The sequence below is a fragment of the Heliangelus exortis genome, chromosome 14 (assembly GCF_036169615.1).
Source record: "Heliangelus exortis chromosome 14, bHelExo1.hap1, whole genome shotgun sequence".
Taxonomy (NCBI): domain Eukaryota; kingdom Metazoa; phylum Chordata; class Aves; order Apodiformes; family Trochilidae; genus Heliangelus; species Heliangelus exortis.
In genome coordinates this window covers 15167117-15182581 of record NC_092435.1, presented here as the reverse complement: position 1 = coordinate 15182581, position 15465 = coordinate 15167117, and the positions used below count along the sequence as shown (strand labels likewise).

The window sequence follows — 15465 nt, the reverse complement described above, 5'->3', positions numbered from 1 at the left end:
AACAGATGGTTGCTATCACCAGTGTGATAGGAGACTCATCCAAGTCACTTTACTGTCTACAGCTGTGGCTCAAAAAAGGGAATTACTTTAAGAAATCCATGCTCAGTTCTGTAAACCTGCTTGCATGGTGCTATAGTATCTCAAATGCATCCTCAAGTTTTTTTTAACATAATTCACGTTTTCTGATTTTCCACCTGTTGCTTACTCTTTGTATTTCTGATACTTTCATAGTACTGGAAAATTCTTAATTGCAAACTGATTTATTCTCTGTTAGGGACTAAATAGGAAGCCTTTGGACTTCAAAGGGGAGTTAGCCTGCATTTGCTGCTTGGATGGGCCTTTTATGAAACTTTTCTTTCGCAATGTTGTAGGACTACAGAAGAACAAGTGCTCAGCTTTTCTATTTTTAATTTGCTTGCCTTAAGCTGTATGCAGTAGTACATAACAATTTTAAGATATACATAATTCATTATTTTTCATTTTAACATAAAGGAACTGATTGTTCACTGTCATTTACACTGGTGCAGTGTGTTTGTAGATGGTACAGATGGCCTGATGGTATTTTATGTTTCTGATAAAGGGTAAATGACCAATCAAGATTGCAATGTAGTTACCAGCCAAGGGTCAACAGTTCTATGTTCCTGGGAGAAAAACATGTTCTGACTTGGTGAGTCCACTCCCTGAAAACAGAAATAGTGTTCTAGAAATAGCATAGAGAGGCTAAAGGAACAGCTTCAAAGAGCTTTACTTTTAAAAAGCCATTTTTCTTAATTATGCTTACTTCTATGGTGCCCAAAGGTTTATTAACAGCAAGGACCTGTTGTGCATTATCCAAAATAGACCTGAGAGTAGCAAACATCTCGTTTTTTTCCCCCAAAGGAGAGCAATTTTCACAGTGATACTACCCTTTGAAGTGCTCTGTGGGTGGGGCACAAAGTGCTTCCCATTTCTCTGTGATTTTATTAACCAGGAGCATGCAATGTGCTTGGTACTTTCCAGAGCTGATGTTGGAAGTTCTTATTAGAAGACCTGAGGAACACGACACAGTGGGATGCCTCACTGTGCTGTTTGCAATGAGCTTAGTCTGTTCTTGCTGCAGCCAATGAAAAAACCTCCAGGGATATTTGTGAGGAGGTGTCCAGCTATGATTCTATGACATTTGCAGCATCACCAGAGTATGAGGGATGTTAAATGACTAAGTGGACAAAGAAATCAAACTGGTGAAGTTATAAAGATGGAGGTTAAAAGTTAATCATGTTGGCACTGTAACAGGTAGTCAGTCTTCTGAGAGTTCCAGGAGGTGGCTGCACAGGTTTTTATCACAAGAGTATAATTATACAGACTGTCAGCTATTTGGGCACTTGGTCCTTTTGTAACTTATGATAAATCTCCTGTTTAAAAAAGAGGATGAAAGGTTAAGTGAGAGAAATGAGATGGCCAAGTTGTTTATCAGTCTCATTCCAAAAGGAGAATGACTGACCTTGATTTAGATATTGGAAGTGAACTGGAAAAGCTGGGTAAACTTTATGCCTTCGGGCCATAATGCTTTGCTAAGGAAAAGCAATGCACATGGGAGTGGTTCTTCGTTGGTTCCACCCTGTCTGCAGCTGACGTGTGCCATCCTATTTTAGAAATTTAATCTGGGGTAGGTATGTTAGCAACCTGAACAGACAAATGCCACAGTCCTAACCATTAATTTGGGATACAGGCATAGCTAATTGTTTATGTAAAAAATGGAAATACCCTGTCTACCTGAGTGTAATTTCCATTATCTGTGACAGACTCTCAGCAGCAATGATTTTTTCAAGAACAGAACAATTTTTTCAAGTTAACTCAGCTCTTAGTCACTCATTTGAATTTTCCACATTGTAGTTTCTTAGTGCCTATTGATAATGTGACAAGGAATTTTGAGTGCAAGGCATTGTGTAAGACTGTTTAGTGCAGATTTGGGATCCCTACTACAGTAACAGGAAAGCTTGCATTCCTTCCCCGAAATGTAGATTTTTATATAAGATTTATTTGTCAAAATAATGGGGTTGTTGAGTAGTCTTAGGCATTTTATCATGTAGCATGGGTGAGGAGGGATAAAGGAGGTTTTCTGTGTAAATATTTGGGACCTACTAGTGACATAAAAATGGCTGTGGCTAAATCAGGACTGATTTGTCACTTTGTTGTGGAGAAAAGTAGCTGCTTAGGTGTTTTCAGTGTCTGTGGAAATGTGCATACTTGGGTATTCAGTGCTGAGGGCAACCTTGTCCTAATCCTGACAAGAAAGGAATCTGGAATATTCCAAACAGTTTATTTTGTCCTTTGGGCTAATGACAAAAACCCATGTGCCACATTCCAGCTAAAAGCCACATGGCATATTTATTTAAAATAAAATTGTCAGGGGAAAGAGTGAGTTCCACACATTCTCTCCCTGTGTTTTGGAGTAACACTTCTGTGATGCCAGCAAAGATATTTTCATCTTTCTCAAGTTGATTATTCCCAAAGTGGGAAGAGTACAATTTTTTTTTTCCTTTCTGTGTCATGTTTTTTTCTTTTTGAGTCATCCTTAAGAGGGAAGGACAGGCTGTTTTACTCTTGTGGTCAGCACAGGCTTTGTGGGAGCTGAGCCAAATCCAGGAGGATTGTGTCTTGTAGTACAAGAGGAAGGCTGACACCTACTCTTCTTTTTTGTAGGATTGCTCTGTGGTCAGGTAGCTGTGCTAAGGGCCACTTCTGAGATCTTCATTGGGCAAAGCCAGGATGTCCCTAGGCTGATTTCTGTTTAGGACATTCAGCTATGTTCTTTGGTCTGATTGAAGTCATTAAATTAAACATGGATCTTCATGCATTGTGGAGTTGAGTCTTTCAGTGTTTTCTTTGCCACTGAAGAGGTGTTTTAACAGTGTATTTAACAGTCTCTTGTGTTCCTAGCTATGCCATTACTTCTGCTCATCACACTCCTCACTCTGTCCCCAGGAGACAGATCAAGCATCCTTCTACACATATAAGGCTATATTGACCCCTAGTGTAACTCCATCAGAGTAAGCAGTTACATCAGAGTTTATTTTTTTTCCTCTGAAAAAAAGTTTGGTTTGGAGTGGAAGGTCAGGTGCTGCTCCCTCCCTTGCTGCTTAATCCATCAACATTTTGCCAAGAGCATCACCAAAAGCACAGTCAGTTTCTAACAGTGTTTCCTTGGGTTTTGCTGTTTGATTGTCAGCTCTGGAACTTTAATTTTAAAAAACATTTTTTAACAGATGGCTTTGAGGAATTATGCATTCGAAAATACGATGCAAATATTAAATTGTTACCATATTTTCAAGGTTGGTGGTCTGTCTTGCATATAAAATGGGAGGATGAATCACAATGGACACATTCCAGTTTACCTTCTGGGATGTGTTTTGCTGATAAGTGCTAGAAACACTCACTTGACTTTTGGTGAAGATTTTTCTTCTCTAGTATTTTTAATTGTTAGAACTCTTTACAGGCTGAAGGAGCTGAGTTACTTTCAGGGCTGATGCTTGTCCAGTGGCTCAGCTTTGTCCGGAATGAATGCAAAGCTGTAGAAAGGTTATAAAAATCTGTAGGAGTTGTGTTTGCCTCAGTTGTTTAAGCCTCTGGGCAAGCATTTTGGTTGAAATGGATGAAGTTACCAAAGTTATTTTCCTGCTTTCTGTTGCAGCTGAATTAAAAACTTTTGTATTCAAACCCAAAGCCTTACTTTATAGTATTTAGAAAAAGAATCTTTAATGAGTGACTTCTCATGCAAGAGAACTCTGTAGATGTTGAGTATAGACCAGCAGAGGCTTGAAGATCTCAGCTGCTGTTGGAAAGCAGTGCTCTTACAAAATATACAGAATGCAAGATTCCCCTCCCTCTCTCCCTTCAAGAAAGAAAACATCCAGATTATGTGTGACAAGGCAGTGGTTAGTTTCATAGTGAATTTGTAAAAGAGTCTTCTACAGGCTTATAATTGTCTGGGATTACTTTTTTTGAAAGTGAAATGTTATATTTCTTACAAATGCTTTATAGTGGTTGAAGTTTGTGCTCCCAGTTTGGCAGTGGGTTTGGAAAGATGAGACAATTTTAAAGATGGCTCTGGAAGCTCCATGTTAATATAACAGGGTGATGTCTATTATTGGATTTGAAAACAGGCTACACCACTGGAAACTTCAGCTGTTTGGAGAAAAAATACAGAGAAGTTTCATCTCCTGCACAGCTTTTTACAAGGCAGTGTCAGGAGTAGAAGGGCTGGTTGAATAATGTTGTCCCTTCAGTCCATTAATGAATCTGTGCAGCAGTTGATGAAAACTTGCTTCATATACCTTTAGGGTTATGTGAAATCTTCCTTGTATGGCAGGGACATAAAAGGATAAAGTCAGAAGCTGTCTAAAAGCAAGTTATTTTGTGAAAAAGTGCACATTTTCCATTGTGAACGATTTTGGTGTTTTAAGACCAATTTTTAGTTGATTTGTCTGTGGTGTTCATAAAGGCTTTGGTTGGTTGATGGTGTTACATGTCATACAGGTACACTGCACAAATATTGCTCATAAAACTCACCTACAACCACATCACTGATAATTTTTCTAATAGCCATCTCTCTGGTAACATGGCTTTCAGTGTGCTAAATGTTAACTCTGTTCAGCAACTTCAGCACACTGAATATCTGCACTAACTGGCAACGTGTGTTGGATTTAGCCAGGGGGTTGTGGTAGAGTTGTGTGAGGCTTGTAAAGCTGTTGGGCAGGTACAAACTTGGTAAGTAGTTGTGCTAAAAGGTGTGTATTACAGTTATCTCTGATTTTGGAATAACTGCTTTAAGTTCTGCAGCTTTATAGCTCTGTGGGGCTGCAGAACCAGGGCAACGTTCTTTTTTCTCCCTTTGGCTTATACCCAGCTTTGATTGAAAGTAATGTAAAGAAGGGAGGTTCTTTGCCAATATCCTTAGTGCTTTTTCATGTTACATGCTCCAGCAATATGAGAAAGGAGCCTTAAAATTCACTTCTTTTTAAGTTTCATTTTGTCTGTGTCCATGCACACAAACCCATTTTGGGATGCATAAATGCTATAATTTCTTTTTACATTAAAACCCCGAACTGACCATGAATTTCTTTTCCCTCTGGCTGTTCATTCCCTGCAAGCACTTTTCCCTCCAGCTGGGTGCAATAATTCTGCTTTTCCCTGGGGTTAGCACTGCCACATTTGCAGGATAATGGCTCTCATAGCTATCCCTCTGTCTGGGAGATTAAGTTAGTGCAGAGAGCTTCCTCCCACTCCACAGGGTGCAGGGAATGAAAATCTCTTTCCTTGGGCACTTCAGCACTCTCATCCAGAGCATGGCTTCTAGTAGAGGAGAACATGCCCTCATAAATTTAATCTGTAAAGAAATACGTTGTGCATTTCAGCAAGCACAAGAAACAAAAATAACGAAAGCTCTTAAATAAATTTGTATCTTTATGTATTCAAGTGGCTGGTCCAGTGCACTGACCACTTGGGAGGTTGCTGGAATAACTGTAGGATACCTAAAGTCTGAGCACTGCCAGGCAGACATGAGGGAGGAACTGTTCCTTCTGTGCAGCTGCTGAGATAATAAAGCTTTTGATTTTCTAAACCACGTGGAGCTATTTGGAATTTTATTACACATATTTTCAGACCAGGTAATCACCCATTCTCTGCTTTTCTAGCTTAGTCATGTGTGTAAGAGGTCTGTGGCCATTTGTATGCCCCAAATATAAAAAGTAGTACCCTTCACAGTTGTCACAGTCAAATTTCTCCTCTGGAAATCCTTTACTGAGAAAATTTCCCTTCACAGAAATTGATGAAGTTATTTATATGACTGAAAATCACTTAAGTGAATGAAAGGTCTGCAAACTCTATCTCCAAATTCCACCCAGCAGATAAGAAATGCTTCCTCAAAAAATGAGAGTCAGGTAACACTTATGTAGTTTGAGAGATGTCAGTTAATTTTTGTCATGAGTATAAAGTGGAAGAATTGACCTGTAATGTTTATTCTGGGTTTTCTTAAATCTGTTTTTCAGTGCAACTGCACTCCTGGCACGAGTGCAGTCAGGGGGAGGGTATGGGATGGCATTTGCTTCATTGGGAATTTGTCACTGGTTTCTCCTGGACAGGATTTCCTCCAAGCTTTTGAACCTCCCTTGTCAGTTGAACTGGAGGAGAGTTGGTCTCTATCAGTAACCATCACTTAGTCTCAGTGCCCAGTCAAGATGTTTGCCAGCTCTATGAAATGAATGAAAATATTTGAGGACATTGGTTAACCACAGAAGTCAATGAACCCAAAAATGAATGAGTATCTTAGCTACAAATTCACATTTAATAGCTCCATTTGAAAGACCTTTTGTGCAGTAAAAGATAAGCTTGTGGCTTTGTGTTGTGTCCTTGCCCATATTATCTGTAAATAAACTGTCTGGTTTTAACTACATGCTCATCAACTGGCAGACTATTCAGAGAAAAATTATCCACAGCTTTGTGTAATCCTAACAACAAAAGTGAAATCTATCAGGAGATGGAGCTGTTATCTTTGGGTCACACTGCCATTTCTGAATAAATTACTCTGTTTCCTGGTTTCTCTCTCTCTCTCTCTTTTTTTTTTTTTTTTTTTTTTTTTTTTTAAGGATTTTTAACCTTGAAGTTTTTTCATGTCAGTAAGTCAGCTACTATTAACACATGCATAGCAAAGTAGAATCTGCTGATTTCAGAGGGAAGAGTTGAACATGTGGGTAATTATCTTCAGAATTGGGCTCTAAATTCTGTAATACAGCAACTAAATAATAGACAAAGAAAATATTATAGCGAATTTAGTTCCTAAAAGTAATGAAGGCTTAACAAGATTAAAGTTAACACAGCAGCATTACATACCTCATGAAGTAAACAGAGCTATTATGTATTACTAGTTTTTTCACTGTGAAATATTACAAGGGTGTCTGAATATCTGGTACTGTAAATGTAATGTGCCAGTTAGTCATCAGGAGATAATAGGATCCTGAACTGTTTGAAAAATGTTCATTATGCTCCATTTCCAGCTCTTGATTATGAAATTTCTCGTTAGGATTTTGCTCTGGACTGGAGCAGTCCTTAATTGGAGTTGGGAAGTTACTGGAAATAAGTGTTAAAAAAAATTTCACTCCTGACATATTTCTTCATGCAAGTCTGTGATTCTTTCTGTCTTCGTTTTAACATCACCATTGTTTTTGCCATATTTTTCCTCTTTTATCATAGACATGCTTCTTTTTTGGTGTGCTTTTACATCCTCCAGTTTTGCATGCTGGAATTCCTTAGAATCCATTCTTTTCCAGCAGTCTCAGCTTTATTTTCCCATTACTGCTGCTATTACTTTCACTTCCTCACATTAAAGATTTCCTTAACCTTTCTGCTGTCCTTTCCCAAAGTGTGCCCTCATTTCATTCCTCTGCTGGCTTGTAGGCTTAACCCTCCTGGCTGATAGAAATCACTGTCTTCAGGCAGTGAATTTCAGGTCTTCTGCAGTCAACCCTTTGATACAGAGCAGAAATTTTGAGACAGAATTGGGTTCCAGTTCATCTCTCTGAGCTGTGCTTCCTGGAGGTCTCCCCCTGAAGTTCTGTCTTATTTTGCTTACTCCTGGCTGTGCTGCAGGTACAATTTTCTTTGTAGAAAGCATTTCAAAATCATTTGCAGCTATTCTGTGGTTCTGTGTGTTGCTCTGGAGAACCTGGAATGAACATGTCTGGGACAGCTCTTACAGCATCACAGCTGTTAGGTTTCTTTACCTAACAGTTCTTTACCAGAACAAGCTGAAGCCAATGGAAAGATCTGAATTAATTACCTGTGCATAAATGGTTGATTGGGAGAAGCAGAAGCAGAGGAAAATTGTTCTTACACTGACTCTAGTTTTTATATGTCTTCTAAAAATATTTTTTTACTGATGTAAATCCTTCTTGAATAAAGTGGGGTTTTTTTCCTACATTGAATTGCTAGTGATTGGTATGTAAGCCTGAAATAACTTAATATCTGTGTGTGTTTTATTTAGTTTATGTTATGGTTGTTTAAATCTCAGAGTTGAATGTTTTAACAGTGCTACTATTTCATGTTTTCTGTTTTGAAAACCTTGGTCTAGTTCTAGGCAGTGAAATGAGAATCCTTCAGTTCCTTTCTGTTACGATGAGGATTATAAAGAATTTCTTTAATTCTTACTGTTTCTGAGGAGCCACCCTTGTCAATGTGAAATCTCTCAGAGGAGTTGGAAGGATCCTGAATACATACACAGAACAAGGATGAAGGGCCCAGGCTTACATGTTCAGGTTACAATCTACAAATATCCCCATGACCTATGCATTTGTACATTTGAATGGAGAAATGTGTCAAAGCTTTTCAGAAGAAAGCACTGTGGACTAGAATCTAACACGCAGCCCTTAGGCTTGTCTTCAGAACTATTATGCACAGGGCTGTTTGCTCTTTAAGTAGCCCTGGAGTGTCTGATGTCAGCTACTTCCCCTGAATAAAATACTTAGGACATGTAACACCTGGCTTAGAGACAACTGGCATTGGTTTGCTTCCTTTCCAAATGCTTTCATTCACAAGTCAGCAAAATGAGTCCTGTGAAAAGGATCCTGGAAATCCATTAGGAATGCCATTTTGCACAAAATAGGGACGTATTTTCACTTTTTAATAAACCTCAGATTTTTATCCAGCTCCCAATAAATTCAATGGGAAAATTTCTTTAGACTTCAGTGGGATTTTGACTAGGACCATATTTGTGAACCACAGCACTGTGGGGAGCAGCAGGGATGGAAAGAATCATTGCTTTTTGTCTAGTCCTCTGCCACTGGGAAGGAGCAGAGCTGGGGATGTCCAGCCAGGTGAACTTCAGTGCTTTGAGAAAGCAACTGTTCCAAGGCAGTGACTTAAAGGATTCCAGACCTGCCATGAAAAGTTTCTTTGCCATTATTCACTGGTGGGAGGCAAGTGGGATTGACTGAACCATAGGACCCAAGGACTCATGCAAGTGGCTGTTGGAACAAATAATGATCTGGATAAAAACTTAATTGGAAGTTGAAATCTTTGAATAATTTAAGGTTGAATAAATGTCTGGGGAGCATCAGCTGATTCCCCAGATCATAGAGCTATCTGCTGTGAGTGCAAATGTAAAGTTGTCAGAAATAGAGGTATGCATTGGTTAGCAATGAGTCCAAATTTTCACTGGACAATTTCAGTTCACAATGCAAAATATGCATACAATGCTGGCAAAAGGTGTGTCTTGGTGTGCTTCACTCATAACTCTTCTTAGAACCAAACCCTAAGCTCTTGTGGTCAGAAATGAGCTCTCTGCAGTGGGTCAGTTAAGAAAGGGACCAAATTCTCTGTACTGAGCCTTTGGCAGTGTACATTGCAGACTCAGGTTCCAGCTGATCACTCCTCCGTGAGCAGACAGTTTAGAGGTGCTCCTACAGTCTGTTTTATAACCTCTAGGTACAGTTTATTTTTCTTCTCTTATTTGATTCTTTTTCTTTTTTTTTTTTTTTTTTTTTTTTTTTTTTTTTTTCTTTTTCTTTTTTTTTTCCTTTTTTTTTTCCTTTTTTTTTTCCTTTTTTTTTTTTCTTTTTCTTTTTTAATGCATTTATATTACTTTTATTTCCTGCTGCCTGGGGTCAGCATTGCCTGTGTGTATCTCCAGTTTCAGTGCCTCTCTTGTGATGTATCACTCCTTCCCTGTTCTTCTCAAGTAGTGTGTTAGATCCTACTGGAGGGTCTTACCAAGCTTTTGGACAACTCTTTATTTATTGGGGTTTCATCTGAACAGAACTATCAAAAAGGCTGGTACTGTTTGCTTGGTTTTTGGTGGCTCTTAGAATTGCTTGAAGGTTGTTACGACTATTTTGCAGCAAGAGATAATGCTCCCTTCAGGCTTGGGAAGTATGGGAGGTTTTATTTAAGGTTTATTTTTAGTATCTCTTCATACTACACTGCCTTAAAACCAGAGGTGTTTAATTTAGCAAAACAATGTGAATGTCAGAGCGTATAGAGGGCTTTTTATTTACCTTTAGCAGAAAACTTAGTGATGTCAGACTGGTTACATTTTTTGAGAAAGCTGATGCAAAGAAGTTCAAAAGTACAGGAGAGATTTGCATGAACTGCCTTTCATTTTTCACGTTCCTCACTGACAGATGTCAGGAAATTTTAAAGGCTTTAAAAATATTTTCTGTGAATGCTTCTAGTAAGGAAATGTTCAGTTCCAGTCTGAACCTGTTTGGGTACTTAGTTTGGTTACCTTGATATGAGAAGTTTATTCCATTCAGAGTTCCAAAACCTAAGGACTGTACCTGAGCACACTTGACAGGGACAGACTGTCAAAGAATGGGGTGGTGTTCTTAGTGAGTGACTGAATTCCAGTAGTAAATTGAACTTTTTCCAGGACTGTAGAGTGTTGTCAGGATTGTTGCAGGGCTTTTGGCAGCCCAGTGTTTCAAGCCCATTGAATGTGGGAGGAGTGGGGCAAACTCTACACTAAACTCACACAGCTGACTTTCATGCACTGTCACGATTTGTATTAGCAGGGAATTAAATTGGTGATGTAAGGACATCAGATTTCCATAAATATTGTCATTATCCTTGAAATAGCTAATGGTAGTGCAGCAAATTCAGAATATGTTTTCAGAATGAATCCAAATCCACAGTGGCTTCCTACTGTCTTCCTTGCATGCCTGTTCTTCATTAAAAATGCCATTTTCTCTCATCCAGGAGTTTCTGAGTTCTTGTGGCTCAGGGAATCCAACTCCTTACTCTTAAAAATGTGTAAGGATGACAGGGTTAAATTTGTCTTGGTAGTTCTCATTGATGCAGCTTTTGGATGCAGACTGAGGCACAAATTCTAACTATTGATTGTGATTGTGGTTTCATAGTGTACTGAGAATCTCAAAGCATCATCATCTAGTTTGATGGAGTTTGGTAGCCCTAGAAAGCTCTCATCACCTTGCAGTGTAGCACCAGCTTTTGTGTATTCACTTGTCCTAAATTTCTAAACCAGCTTTTTCTGCCTATTTGGTGATCCTGTGGAGACCTAAAAATCTGTTTTGCCACTTTGCAACAAATTCACAAGCCAAATGTAACAGAGGTGAGAAGTTCTGAAATGAAGTATTTTAATTAAAGATGCTCTTCAACTGACAAATAGTGATAATACTAAATTTTCTTCTTTTCTTTTTTAATAGGGTGGAAAGAAGTCTTACAGTGGGCCCTGTGGGGGCCGTGACTGCAGTGCTGGGTGCAAATGTTTTCCAGAGAAGGGTGCCAGGGTAAGTTGTTTTTTTTTCACTAGTACAACTAGTCCTTGTGTCTCTTATCAATCTTGTGTAAAATAAATAATAAAACCTCCAAGTTAATATGTTTCATTCCCAAGCTAATGACTTCATGAAACAAAAGAAATGATGAAGACCAGCTGCATTTCAAATGTCCTTGGCCAAGATTTCAAAAGCTGCTCTAGAGGTTTACAAATTGCCAGCTTTGCAAGGAGTCTTCAATAGAATCTCATTTCTTTATATGATCTGAGCCCTAGTTCAAAAAAGTCAGATGGCTTTTAAGTAGATTACAACAATTAAAAAGGAAAATCAAAGTAGTGTGGGCTTCTAGTACAGATTTTGCCCAGTTCTTACTGTAATAGCTTCTGTTTGTTTGTGGAAGTGTTTTTGACTTTGGTATTTATAAAGGAACAATGGCTCTGAATGAATTTAAGCATTTCCCGTTGAGAAAGTCTTTTGTTTAGCTAAACCCTCTCTGTCTGAAGTCTGTATTTGAAGTAACCAATTGTTTAAGCAAGTTTTCTGTAAAAATCTTAAATTTCTTCTGGTCACATGAAAATGTAACTTCTCTTAATGCAGCTGTCCATTTCCTCTCTTAGGGTAATGAACGTAGAGCTGCTGACTTAATTCTGGCTTCAATTACAATGTTAATTTTTGTTTAGACACCATCTACTTAATATTGCCTTATAAGGTCTTTAAAGTATTTTTCTCATATCAAAATGAATCACAGATTTTGCTTATGGAGATGAAAAGAGGAAAGAGCTGCATGGTAGGTACTTGAAGGATTGATTTAGATGGGCATAACAAGATGGGGGAAAACACCAGTTGTATTTTTTACTAAAGCAGTTATTCTTGCTAAGATCATATTGAAAAGTCATCCTCTGAGGGAAAGAAAAGAAATGAAGCCTTATTTAAACACTAGCAGTTCTGATTTTTTCCCCTGTGTATTTCAGTGACACAGTGTGGGTAAATTTAAAGCATCACTTTCTAGGACTGAACTTAGGAAAATGTTATTATTTAGAAATAATCATCACTATGGGCTTAAGTGTTGCCCTAAGTGCAGACAGACTTAAGCATGAACTCTTAATTGGTAACTGATGATGTGTTTGCTCTGGAAGCATAAAAATTCTTTCAGATCCTCATGTGGCAGGGTGAAAACATGTCTAAACAAGGAAGTGGAAGAACTTAGGAAGTTCTCAACATTACCTAGAGTATGAGCTAAAGCCAATTCCTCCACACCTTTTGTGATTAGGTAAGGGACAGACCTAGTTTGGTTCTGGAATACAATATGCTGTAAATGCTTTGACCTTTAGATAGCAATGAGCATCATTCTTCTGTCTCTTTACATTCCCCGGGTTCAACTTGATTGTTTGAACTGGCCACAACTCTGTTGACCTTGCAGTTTGAGCTCTTGGCATCTCTTTTGTTAAGATGTCACAAAGATTTTAGGCTGTTTTCATTACTGACCTGAGAACTCATTTGGCTTTTAGCCTGTTTCTTGTGTGACCTGTATCAGTAGGCATTTGCAGTCCTTAAAAACACGTGTTCCATCCTATTGAGACCTGTCTGGAGTAACCTGTCTGCTGGAAGTGGTAATCTGTCCCTTTTACACCACTGCTTCCATCAAGCCATGCTGAGCCCTACTGACACCTTCTTGGACATCTGCAGTCTGGAGTCCTGCCATGCCAGAGGATAAGGGGGTGACTGCCTGAACTGGGAAAGGGGATGGTGTGATTACATATCCTACAGCACAGCTTGTTTCTTGGAGAAGACTGTACAGCCTGAGGCAAATTCCTTGGCTTCCTGCCTAGCTTTTCCTCCATGGCTGAAAAACCTTGAAGTTCAGAACAGGCAAATGAGAGATGCCAATGCCCTGAACCTATATTTTGTTTTAAAAATGTTTCATCCATCAATTTTGCACAATTAACCAGATCAGAATAAAGCTAAGCTTTCTTTTTAAAAGAAAGAGAGAACTAAAAAGCACAAGGAAAATTATAATAAGCTGACAGCTCAATGAAACTAATACAGGCAGTGTCCTTAAATGTCCTCCTCCCTGGGTGCACTTCTGAACAGATCAAGCTGTGATGAAGTTGTTTCTGAACAGGTTCTATTAAAAAAATTATTTGGGCAATAAAAATGTCAAAAGTGTCTAAGACCCACTGCCTGCTGATTAGTGAAAGGTACTTCTTAGGATGTAGGCATGTAGAACCCCCATAGCCCCATGTTCTTGTAGACATGTAGGATTTAAAAAAATTATTAAAAAACATGTAACCTCTATAAAGTGAGTTAGATCTCTGTGAAAAGTCTGAGGCTCTTAATACTTAGATGCCCAAGAAGATATCTAGTTAATCTTACCTATGACAATCTAAGAGCAAATGTGATAGCAGAAGCCCACCAAACTCATTTTGGCCAGTTATAAATCCAGGAATTTTGCATATTTCTAAACATTGTTAGAACTTACACTGAATTTAACATGAAATCAAACATAACGCCGTGCAAAGAAAATAGCAGGTAGCATCACAGAGAGAATGAGAGTCCCTCCCTACAGCTGGATTTTCTAGGTCTTGTGTGGGAATTCTGAAACTGTGTCTCTGCTCCTGTTCATCTGGGAAGATGAGAAACCAGTTCTCACCAGAACAGGGATATTTTCAAAGTAAGTCTGCTGTGCATGTGGAGGGACCCTGGTGTGGGGGATCTTTTTGGGAAGGGATGCAGTCTGACCAAAAATTTACACTTATTGGATCCACTTCTGCACACAAGTCTCTCTCAGAACTACAACTGATGAAAGCCCACTTTGTAATTAACTGTGAAACACAAGAGGGAAGGTGGAAAAAACCAGTGGCAGTGAATTATAATGTGAGGCAGTAAATGTAAATTCTGATTCTAATCTCTATCCAGTGAAAGGCTGGATTTCCAATAGGTATGGTGCCAGTAAAGGGGAGTGATCAACAGCTACAACATTTTGGGGACAGTCAGAGGAAATTGTGTTTAAACAATTGCTTTTCACTTCCCTTTCTCCCTGTTTGATCCACAGTTTGAGCAGGGATACCACCCTTTGGAAATTTCCTGCTGTACTGATGGCTGTCTTGCTAAGAAATGTGTGGCAGATAAAGCCAGCAGTAACCAGGAGGGCATTTTCCCTATTTACAGAGATTTAAGAAGCACTGAATAGTAGATGGCCTGCACCATTTCATCTCTGCAGTTCATTTTGCATTTGTTTATGATAGTGTTGGCTTTTTTGTTTTTATAGACTGTCATCTTGCTTTCAAACACTCACAAAGATAAACTAGCAGACACAGTCCTTGTTGCATATGTACCTTCTCCTGATGCCTCCTTACTTATCTTGGAATTTATAACGCTATTAGAATTTGTTTTAAACTTTGCTCAACATGTGCTGGAGCTTTCCAGCTGATACTAATCTTTCATTTTTTCATGCTAAGTCCTGTCTTCACCTCCTCCAGCCAAAAAAATAATTGGAAGGAAAAAAGAAATGTAGAAATTGTTTCCAAGACTCCACAAACTACTCAACAGAGACTGTGTCCCAGGTGGCTTTGACAGCTTAGAATTGCTGTAAATTGGGAGAACTTGGTGCTGCCAGTTCATTTTCTCCTGTGGTATGTGATTATGTCAAATAATATACATATTTCTTACACATCATGTCTTCTTTAAATCATTACAATATGATCAGTAAGAAAAGTATTAATGGTATTATAGAATCTCTTTCCTGTCTCAAAAAGAAATCTACACAGAGAGGACCATTGGTGTGCATCAGGTATGCTGTGGAGCCCATCTCCTGGCCCAGCCAGTGATGATAGGAAGTGTAATGTAAATTATCAGTGGGCAATCAAAGAGTTTTTGATAGAATTACTGCAGATTAAACAAGGTAGGGAAGATAGACAGATCCCCAGCATCCACACCCTGAGCAGCACAACCTGAGCTCAGAACTTTGGGTAATTAATCTAATTGTTATTTAGCATAAAGTAATGCTGCCTTGGCAAGAGATCTTAGTTTAACTTATGTCTGGAACTAAACCCCTCAACTTAATACTGGGTGTACAAAGTGTCTCTCTTGTGATAATTAGTTGAAGATGACATTTCTCTGCTCTGAAATTGTCATAATTATTTGTATTTTTAAAACAGTGTTTGCTGAATGCTGCTTTGGCAGGTTAAGCACTAATTGGAAAGGT

General features: G+C 38.6%; 1 protein-coding gene across 1 annotated transcript in view; it reads left to right on the top strand.

The window, feature by feature from the left end:
* COL4A6 (collagen type IV alpha 6 chain) overlaps positions 1–15465 on the top strand; it is a 114598-nt gene that overhangs the window by 30316 nt on the left and 68817 nt on the right. The window contains exon 3 of the mRNA XM_071757484.1: positions 11193–11276. Coding sequence (XP_071613585.1) covers positions 11193–11276 — 84 coding nt within the window. The remainder of the gene's footprint in view (positions 1–11192; positions 11277–15465) is intronic.